The sequence below is a fragment of the Neltuma alba genome, unplaced genomic scaffold, assembly GCF_004799145.2.
Source record: "Neltuma alba isolate B1F8T4 unplaced genomic scaffold, ASM479914v2 tig00012377_pilon, whole genome shotgun sequence".
Classification (NCBI taxonomy): domain Eukaryota; kingdom Viridiplantae; phylum Streptophyta; class Magnoliopsida; order Fabales; family Fabaceae; genus Neltuma; species Neltuma alba.
The window spans coordinates 267,230-277,888 of NW_021636875.1; the positions used below are offsets into that span (position 1 = coordinate 267,230).

General features: G+C 35.8%; 1 protein-coding gene and 1 non-coding gene across 2 annotated transcripts; one reads left to right on the plus strand and one right to left on the minus strand.

Annotated features, from left to right (window-relative positions):
- The first annotated feature begins 8,243 nt into the window (after positions 1–8,243).
- LOC114726438 (small nucleolar RNA snoR100) lies at positions 8,244–8,347 on the plus strand. The gene has a single exon (XR_003738506.1). It is a non-coding gene; the product is annotated as a small nucleolar RNA snoR100 (small nucleolar RNA).
- A 367-nt stretch (positions 8,348–8,714) lies between these two features.
- On the minus strand, positions 8,715–9,978 carry LOC114726396 (probable glutathione S-transferase parA). Its single transcript, XM_028912984.1, has 2 exons — positions 9,554–9,978; positions 8,715–9,194 (listed from the first exon to the last, which is right to left on the minus strand). Exons 1-2 carry the CDS (start codon positions 9,881–9,883, stop codon positions 8,850–8,852), a joined length of 675 nt encoding a protein of 224 aa, XP_028768817.1. The 5' UTR covers positions 9,884–9,978; the 3' UTR covers positions 8,715–8,849.
- Positions 9,979–10,659: the final 681 nt, after the last annotated feature.

Below are 10,659 nucleotides of genomic sequence, written 5' to 3' on the forward strand. Positions count from 1 at the left end.
TAAAACCATCGGTTGCCAATGCAAGACGTACATTTCTAGGATCATTGGCAAAGTCTGGAAATTTCGCATCAAACGCTTTCCACGCCTCCGAGTCTCGTGGGTGCCTTAACCTACCATCTAGGTTTTCCTCAGTCGCGTGCCACCTCATGTGCTGAGCCATTTTTGATGACATATACATTCTTTGCAACCGTGGTTTCAAAGGAAAGTATCTAAGAAAATAATATATTAAAAATTTAAAATACCGAATATTTTTAGAGACGGAACAAGTAACACGCTGTAATAATTTGTACCTGAGAATTTTGGCCGGTTTCTTCTTTTGCTTCTTGCCCTTTCGTACCGACTTATAGCGTGACGTCTTGCATCTCGTACAAATCTCTTTGTTGGCATCATCTCCCCAGTATAGCATACAGTCGTTTGGGCATGCATCTATCTTCTTATAGTTCAAGCCAAGCTTGTTAATAATCTTTTTTGCTTCGTAAAAAGACGGAGGGAATTCAGCTTGGGGGAAAGCATCTCCCAGTAACTCCAGCAACATAGACATCGCCTTGTCAGTCATACCGCACAAGCATTTGATGTGATACAGCCTCACCAAGAATGACAACTTCGAATACTTTGTACACCCAGAATAAAGAGGCTTGTCAGCTTCGGTCATGAGGTCAAAAAATTCCCGAGCAGTTTCGTTTCTTAGAAACTCCGGTTGAGGTCCCTCTACTTCATCTTCGTTGGGATTCGAGCTTTCGTGAACACCAAAAGCATCACGCACAGCATCATTCACGGCATCGGCCTCATCCACTCGAACTCCCATCCGTGAAACTACTGGCACTGACTCAGCACCCATATCTAGCCGTTCCCCATGTAGTTGCCAAAATACGTACTCTCGCGGAAAAGGCTTAAAGATTAAATGTTCCCTAACAATATCTTTGGGATGCCACTTTTTGAAATTACATTTAGGACAGGGACACTGAATCTTACCATTTACGGCAGCATTGGCGAAAGCAAAATCCAAGAAATAGTTTAGACCAGCCAAGTATTGCGGAGTCGACCGGTGCAAGTTGATCCACGACCTATCCATGACTAATAATGCTCAAATTTCGTGAAAATATGCCACAGAGCTCAAAGAGAAGTTAAAATGAAATTCAGTTGAAGTGCTTCAGCTTATAAAGGAGGGTGGAGGAACGGTCATTTTTTTGTAGCGGTTACAAAACCGCTACAAATTTGTAGCGGTTTTAACGGAAAATTTCAATTTCCAGCGGTTATTAACCGCTAGAAATTCTAAATATCGGTTACAAACCGATAGAAATTTCTAGCGGTTTAACGGGAATTTTCTCTCCATCTGTTTTGAATTTTCTAGCGGTTTTATAACCGCTAGAAAATTCGGTCAAATTTGAGAATTTTCTAGCGGTTCTGGTGAACCGCTAGAAAATTTAGAATTTTCTAGCGGTTCACGTGAACCGCTAGAAAATTCTACAGTTTTAAAAATATTTATTAAATTAATAAATGATTATAGAATTATTTCGAGTAATTAATATGTTTAACGTGTTTAATAAATTGTAATGTTGATGTTGTAATAAATAAATAAATATTTCAATATTAATTAGTACTTGACATAAATAAAATTATAGAAATAAATCAATAAAGGAAACAAATAAATATAAAATTTAGATAAATATCTAAATAATATATAAAACCGTAAAATTAAGATTCTAATAAAATCCGATACAATGAAAGCAAATCATGGGTGGGGGGCAGAAGCAGCATCATCGGGATCATCCTCTGCTGAATCCTCCGGCTGACGGTGGGCAGGCCGCTCAACCTGCTGGGACTGGACTGGCGGATGGCGGGGTAGGGGCGGGACTGGTGGCATGTGTAGGTCGGGGATGTCAGGAACCGAGATGTTTGGAGCTATACTGACCACCACATGACGCAGAGCCGTAGCAGCTGCCAAGAGCTGGTCAAGCTGCGTCTGGAGCTGACGATCACGCTCCTGGAACTGACGATCACGCTCCACGATCCTGGCCTCGAACTCTTGTCTGAGCTCCTCTCGCAATTCCTCTGAAGATGAGGAACCCGGCCGCTTCGCACTCGCATGAGAGCTCCCAGCAGTATATGAAGGGCCAGCGCCACTTGAGCGGGGCAGCCTAGTCGGTGTAGGTCCAAGTCCAAGCCCGCTAACTCGACCAGGGTGCTGCGGCCGGCCAAGACCCGCTAAAAGTGAGGCGGTGGGATCCAAGGCAGACCCCTGAGACTCACGCAACTCGGAATCGACCTGAGTCATCCGTGCCTACCAAAATTAATATAAAGAAGTTAATTATAATATAATGATATCTACACTGTGATATTATATTAATATTTAATTTATTACTTACCGCTATCTCCTCAACCTCATCCGACGCACGCCCGTCTCGGGGTCTATACACCATCGGCCACATCTCGCCATAAGTGGGCGTGTATCCCCGCTCCTGCTGCGTCTTTTCTATCTGTAAATGAAATCAAAGAAATAATTAGTTACAAATTAAATACATCTACATATTTAATAAATTTATTTCAAGTACTCACAATCTCGTCATAAGTGATCGCAAAGCTCCTGGATCCAGCCCTATGACGTATCGTCTGATGCCTGACGCTCCTAGCATTTCTCCTAGAAAGAGCCTGAAGCAAAATGTAAAAAAATTAAATTAAATGAGTCAAGTCGGATAAAAAATAAAGAAATTATAATTAATACAATATTATCATACCATCTGGTCAGCCGTCATCCTAAAATAGACGTAAGTAGACCAGTCTTGGTCCGGGACTCCACCAGGTACATCTGCCAGTATCTCCTGGAGGGGCCTCGTCCCGTCACCTTTCTTCTCCCTCCACAGGTCGGCCCTCCTGTTCTTCCATGCCATCCCCAGCCTCTTGATCGTGTCAGCCCTCAACTCCTCCCCCAGAATAAATTTACTCTATGATTAAAATAATAAATTAACTAAATAACAAATTATAAACAAATAATTAAGCAATTTCAATAATTAAAAACAAATAATTAGTTTTTAACTAATTTAACAATATTATAAATAAAATATAAATTAATCAAAGTTTAATAATAATTAAACAATTAAGTAATTTAAATAAAAAAATATTTTTACTCAACTAAATTTAAAATTATTATAAGTAATAAATTAATGAAATCAATAACAAATTATTTTCATTTAACTACTTTTAAATAATTTAAATTAAAAATATATATTCATTTAACTACTTTTAAAAATATTATAAATAACAAACAAATTAAATAAATAAAAAATTATAATCAAACAATTAAATTATTTGAAAACAAAATATATAATCATTTATTTAAATTAAAAAAAATTATAAATAACAATTTTATATTACCTTCATTATTTCCCAGCCTTGCTGCTTCTTGTCTGAGGTGATCTTCTTCCAGTCCTGCACGTAGATGGGGAACAGCGTCCACTGCTGACCAAGGAGGCGCACGTACTTGTTGTACAACTGGCCACCTTTCTTCGTCGGTTGGCCCAACTCATTGAGCGGCACAACCACTCGTCCGCCCGTCATCATAGACAGCTCTCTGGCTGTCAGCCTCCGATAGGACCTGTTCCCCTCAGTGTCTACAAAATTTAATTAAGAAATAAATTATATATCAATAAATTAATATAATTTCTATATAAATTAAATACTGATCAAAACTTTAAAAAGTTAAAATAAATACTTACCGACAAATTCCACCTCATAACCAGCCTGACGTCTCGGAGCAGGACGCTGTGCAGCCTGGGGATACTCATTCCCCTGATCCTGCTGCTCCTCCTCCTCCTCCTCCTCGTCAGCAGCATCAGCATGGGGTTGCTCATCCCCAGTAAAATGAGCCTCCTCAGTCCGCTCAATACCATCCTGCTCCATAAAACTGAGGATATCCTCCTCGCTCAGATCGTAGTCATGAATGCTGGGAAATGGCTCATCAGCATCATGATGAACCTCACTGGGTCCAGCTCTCTCAGGATCAACTGGGTCTTTCCCATGTCGACGAGGCATCCTAATAACAACAAATAGTAATTATTTATAAATGAAATAAAAAAATTAATTTATAAGCTATAACATAATAAAATTAATAAAATAAAACATAAAATAAAAATTATTTATCAATAAATTACTATTTTTACCTGAAAATAAGGATCTGCAACTGAATCAGAACTCAAATATGTTTGTGAAGAAAATTCAGCAGAGCTTCGCTTCCAGAACGATTGAAGAAGTGAGAGTGTGGGGGGGGATATATATAGACCGAAACTTTCTAGCGGTTAGGCACAAAACCGCTAGAAATTTCTAGCGGTTTTGTGCCTAACCGCTAGAAATTCCCAACGGTCACATGACCGTTGGGAATTTCTAGCGGTTCGCGGCCGAACCGCTAGAAATCTCTAGCGGTTCGGCCGTGAACCGCTAGAAATTTCTAAACTCCTCGGGGAATGAAAAAAATTTCTAGCGCTTCATGCATCAACCGCTAGAATTTTTCAGTGTCTAGCGGTTTATTAGCCTGAACCGCTAGAAAGTAAACGCTACAAATTTGGCGCCAAGTTCCCGCCAAAGCCCGGGGAGTTTTCTAGCTCTAATTTTCTAGCGGTTAGGGGGTAACCGCTAGAAATGTGCGTTTAATGGTCAAACCGTCTGTATTTTGCAGCGGTTTTTGTAGGAACCGCTAGAAATATCTGAAATTTCTAGCGGTTTTCTTTAACCGCTAGAAAGGTTCCGCTGCTACTTTTACAATTTCTTGTAGTGTATTTATAATAAATAGATGTTGTCTTTCCTAAAATATCCTTACTAATTAAGTGTATTGGCTAGAACTATTATTATTAGAATGACTACATTGGAAAAAAATACATAAATATGAGAGAAAAAGTGGACTGAGATCTTATATTTAGGATCAAAATAAAAATTAAACAGATCTTATATTAAGAACTGGAAGTATTATCATTTATATGAGTACGTGCCGCTATGCTGTTAGTGTTAGTTAGGTTCTTATTTCATCCCTTTTTATTAATTAAAGAAACCATCTCGATTCTAATTAACATTTTGTCAACGAGAGGGGCTGGCATTATATACATATTTTGCTAAAATTTTCCTGTCGTGCTTTGAGTTTTTATCTAGATACATGCATGCATGTAAATTTTCTATGGCATTTAAAAAACATCATCAAATTATATATTGGCATACTGGTATATTCAAGTTAGCTGCAGGTTGGAAGGGACTGCAAAAACGATAAAATTATCTCAAATGTTTAATATACAAACTCGTAGTTAAAGTTTAAATTGGAGTACTAATAATTAGGCCACGCATTTGTTCTTAATAATTAGTCAAGTCACACGCTTCATATGGAGCCATTAAAGTGGGTCTGCGTACTTTCGCGCATGCAACGTGGGATTGTCTATTGTGCTATTGATATTCAATTATTCATAAATCCTAATCAATCTGGGCTTGAATACTTTTATTTTGCCTCTTTAATCAATGTAAGATAGTTTTGATTTTTGAATAATTGATGGGCATGCGTGCCATCACATAAAGTATACAGCCAATAAAAAAAAAAGTCAAGAAAAAGATCAGTGATTGTTCTAAGTTTAATATTTATTGTTTTATTTCATTCATAAATTTTCTACGTATTTTGTTGAGCTGTTGTGTATGATTTTTATCACTCTAATCTTAAATGTTTTACACATGATCACCGTGATTTATATTTTAGATAAAATAAGTATACTTTTTGAAAATTAAGGGCTTGTTTGATTCTCTTATCTATTTTCATGTTCTTAAAATAATAATATATTGTGTTTTGCAGAACAAGTTTTAAAAATAAAAAATTTTAAAAATATGTTTGAATTGTAGGGCAAAGAAAAAAATATTTTTTTATCTTATTTATAGGGCACTGAGAGAAATTTTTTATATGAATATATGATTTTACCTTTCATTTATTATTGAACTAACTTTGTTTACATGAGGTATAGTGTATTTAAATAGAGATAAAATTAAAAAATTGTTAAATTTTTAATGAGAGTTAATTAAGTTTAAATTTTTCTTGATTTGTGTAAAACATATTAGAAGTGATTTATAAATAGGATCTAACGAATACATTTAAAGCGGCAAAGGAGACAATGAACAAACGGTTTTCTCTATCAATATAATGATCATTAATGTAAGCATGATGTTTTCTGGTCCCTTTTTTCAATTGCTAGGAGGGATCCATATAATGGCATATTCATATGTATGCCCGTAATATAATATAATGCGCATGATTGAACAACTAATTCATCATATTAATCAGTCAACGTAATACTAATTTATGATTATCAGCTTCTACACTCAAAAAGGCTCCATTTGCTTCCGCTTTGTTACGAGGAGTGCAATCATAATTAAGCAAATATTGAAAATGACGGGAAAACGCAATTATATTTTCTTAATGATCTGTTTATGATTTGTTCAAATTAATTAATTAATCAGTTGGCCAGTGGGTGATGATCAAGGAGGAGGCTTTCTCCTAAGAGTTTAGTTTCCTTCCTCTAATTATTTAAATATTATATTCGCTGCATGCATGAGATGATGAAATCTCTTATTGATATTGAAATCAATTTACAATATATAGTCCACGATACATTTAATTTTGTTTGTTCGGAGTCCCAAATGAAAATTCGCACGACAGAAATTAAAGTCATTGATTTAGTTTCACACACAATATTTTATCCCCACAGGCCACACACATACGTTATAGTAAAACAAAATCAAGCAGTGTTGTAAAATTAATATCTACAAAGGAAAAATTATATATGAGCAGGTGTTAATTCTAATGGAAAAGATTTTGCCCGCTTAAGCATAAAATCTCGAACTTTAGACTGTAATGCGAAAAATGTATTTAAAAGAGAACCGGATAACCATAAAAAATAAAAATAATATTCGATTTTTTAAACTACTTATGCTTCAATATGAAAATTTTAAAAATACGAGATCCTATTTCTTAAATTATTATACAAGTGATAACATTAGATACTAATCATTAACTTAACATTATTAAAAAAAGTGGCTCCAAGAGTATTTGGTAAAAATTGAATGAAAATTGTTGGCAAAAAAAAAAAAATTGAATGAAAACTTTTTTTTGACCAACTCAAAGGTAAAAAAAGAAAGATGATCGTTTTGGCAGCAAATATCCAAATCCAAATGATTATGGGCTTGTTTGGTTTTTTGTTTTGGAAACAATTTTTAGTTTTTTAAAACAGAAAAATAAAAAAACTTGCTTAGTAAGTTGTTTTTAGTTTATTGTTTTAAAAAACAAAAAACAGTAACAAGTTTTTAAAAACCAAAACAATTTTTATATGTTTTTCTGTTTCTGTTTTTATGTTTTTTATTTTTTGTTTTGATAAATTTTGAGAAATCATATTTTCTTCTCATCTACTATCCATTACTTATTATTATCAATCACAATTATCATCTAGCAAGTATGGTTTTTTATGAATTTTTTTTTCAAACATGATTTTTTAAAATTATTATCCAAACAAATTCTTTTGTTTTTTGCTTTCAAAACTTGTTCTAAAAACAATTTTATAAAATTATTTTGAAAACAAGAAAACAAAGAACAAAAACAAACTAGCCTATATTTTCATCCGCACAACTTAAATTTGTGATTTTGTTTAGCTAACATGTTGGATTTCGTAGACCCTCAATTCAACCTAAGTGATTAAAAAAATTCGACGATATGATTTAGCGTGAAATATAAAGTGATGAGAAGCACGTCATTTTTATCTACGGATTTTCTTAGTTAAATAAAAATGATATTTTAAAAATAATTTTTTTTGATGGACTTTAAAAATAATTTATAATCAGGTGTTAATCCGAAAGATCTAAACTTATTCAAAATCATTATTTTTTTTTTAAAAAAACCCTTTTTAAGTGTATAAGCAGCGGCAAAACAGATTTCGCTCACCGAATGAGACGCAGGACAACCCTAACGGCAACCTCCTCTTATAAATAACGAGCGCTGCTGCGCCAATCTACACCCGCATAGATCGTCGCATCATCTATCTTTCTCCTTCTAAGGTTTTCGATTTCTCTTTGCGTCTCTTCTTGCAGTCTTATGATCACGAGTATTTTATTCTGACCTTCTCTGATTTGAGAAGCATCCTTTTCTTTCTATGGTCTGTCCTCGAGGAAAAAAAATTTCTGATGGAAATGCGTGTTGAATCTGTGCACAATAAGCCGATGCTCTGGATTATAAGCAATGAAGGAAGCATGGTAGTGTGCACAGAAATTGAATTGTCTTGGGTCCACATGTCTGCTCTCTCTGATCCCTGATTTGAGGGCCTGGTTGCGACCCACACTCCGCAAATTTTCAATTCTTCATTCTCTACGATTATAATCACATTGTGAAGCGTGCAGAGTTTATGGAAAGGGGTTAATTTCTTCCTGGATGATTTCGTAAATGAAGTTTGAATCAATTGATTTAGAAAGTCATGTGTGCTTTGTTTGAATATAGCTTTTCTGGAAATTACTTTTGTTGTAAAGCCAATCCAAATTCTGCATATTTGGAATGTCAAAATTTTTTCAATAGCGTGGATGCTTCTTTACTTCTTGTTTATTCATCATCGGACTACGACTTGAAAGATTAATTTTTGCGATTTTAAAACAAAATCTCATAAATAGAAAAGGTCGATACACAACAAGCAGCAGCATAACAAACAAACAGGAAAAAAGATAAAACAGATATTACTGACTGTTCACACGATCGCATTGTTTATTTTGGCCGACAGAACACTAGTTGCAATGGATCACAAATACTGGTTCAATGACTATCGTTTGAGTACAAAGCATGCCTTCTTCCCTCCTTATTCCAACCCCCTTCTCTTCCTAACTAGAATGGCCAATTCATGGACTTTGTGTGGGTGAGGCAGGGAATTAGCCACACTCTGGCTCTCCATGCACCTCTTGGCCCAAGCCACGACCTTTGGGCACTCTGCTTCTATGCTTAAATTCCCAACTGTCTCGTAGGCATAGAACCAGCTGGTGAGTGGAACTAGAGCGACATCCACATACCCTAGCTTCTCCCCTCCAAAATAAGCCTTCTCCCCTAGCTCTCCTTCAAGCCTCTTCAGGCACTCCATGAGCTCTTTATTCCCTTCTTCCTGTTCTTTCCCCTTCATTAGCCATACATCCTTTCCTATTCCGTATGCCTGCGTCATTCAAAATTCAGCTAATTGATTATGCATGCCTTGTGTGTGCTTTGTTTTTTTGCTTGTGAGAGGTGGGAAAGACCCATTGAACCCAAGACTGTGTAAAAGATCATATATAGTTAATAATGTCCATCGGCTAAAATATGCAACGACTCTTGTAAGAACAATATGAATTATTTGGCGTTCTGTTTTGGTGGCTTTTGGTAACATAAGGGCGCTATAGTCCGTTTCATAGTTTATGTTGGACAGTTTCACTTAATTATTGGAGTATTTCGAAACCTACTGGGAGCGTAATATCCTAAACCCTATTGTAGTAAAGTGGGGGTACACTGTGCAGCACTTGAAATAAATATGCTTACATTATTGTCTATGTAATCACCCCAAAACCTGGCTTGGGATCTCTGATAAGGATCAGAGGGAAGAAGGAGCGGCTCATGGTTCCAGGTCTCATCGATGTACTGAACAATGTTCAAGGACTCACAGATGGGATTTCCATTGTGAATCAAAACTGGGATCTTTTTGTGAACAGGATTCTTCTCCAGAAGCAGAGGGCTTTTGGCCTGCAGGTCTTCCTGCTTGCATTCGTATGCAATGCCCTTCTCGGCCAAAGCAATCTTCACCCTCATTGCAAAAGGGCTTGGCCAGAAATCCAACAAAACTACATTGTCCTGTTCCTGATGATGAGCCATTCGCCCTGTGAACAGAAAATGAAGACAAACTGTAAAATGGTTTATTAAATTATCTGTTTCTGTAAGTGCCTGTGAGAGAGAGAGAGGGGGGAAGGGGGGATATTTATAGAGTGCGAGATTGACACGCCTGAGTTGTTGTGGATTAAAAACGATGATGTCACTGCTCATGTGGGATTTGAGATTCTTGTTCTCCAAGGCTTTGAATTCCTAAGCAGCTGATTTCTTTACATTATCTAATACGTATTCACTTATTTTAATAGAGAGCAAGTGTTGTACGGATTGTTCTGCCTAATGGTGGGATTAGCTGTGGGAAAAATCATATTAACGTGGATAGATGTTATCAGTTTCGTAGCACTTCGTCCTACAGAATCGCCAGACAGTTATAAAGGCTTTTTTTTTTTTTAAATTAATTATCGATGGATATACCGAGCCCCGGTTTTTGTTGTCTTCACCACAGAAGCATCAGTGCCTTCTTTGGAAGTGTTGTATCTTTTGAAGGTGTGAATGGATGTATATAGAATAATTTCAAAATCTGTTCGCATAAAAAAAAAAAATCAAAATCTGTTGTCAGAGGAGGTCTGATGCCTCTTTTTATTTATTTTATAAGTAGTCATCATCAAATGAAAGCAATGTCCAATGGTGAGATGCCAAAGCAGCATGAAAAATCGCTCCCTTAAGAGAAAGGTTGCAAGTTCAATCCCAGCGTAAAAAGAATAAAAATATTTTTAAAAAATGATATTCATGATAAAATGTAAACTAAATTGAATAACAACCAA

Bases quoted from the DNA above. Each gene is read 5' to 3' on its own strand.
- LOC114726396 (XM_028912984.1), bottom strand. From the start codon at position 9,883: ATGGCTCATCATCAGGAACAGGACAATGTAGTTTTGTTGGATTTCTGG. The intron at 9,195-9,553 runs GTAAGCATATTT...TGAATGACGCAG, and splicing joins GTGATTACATAGACAATAAT to GCATACGGAATAGGAAAGGA.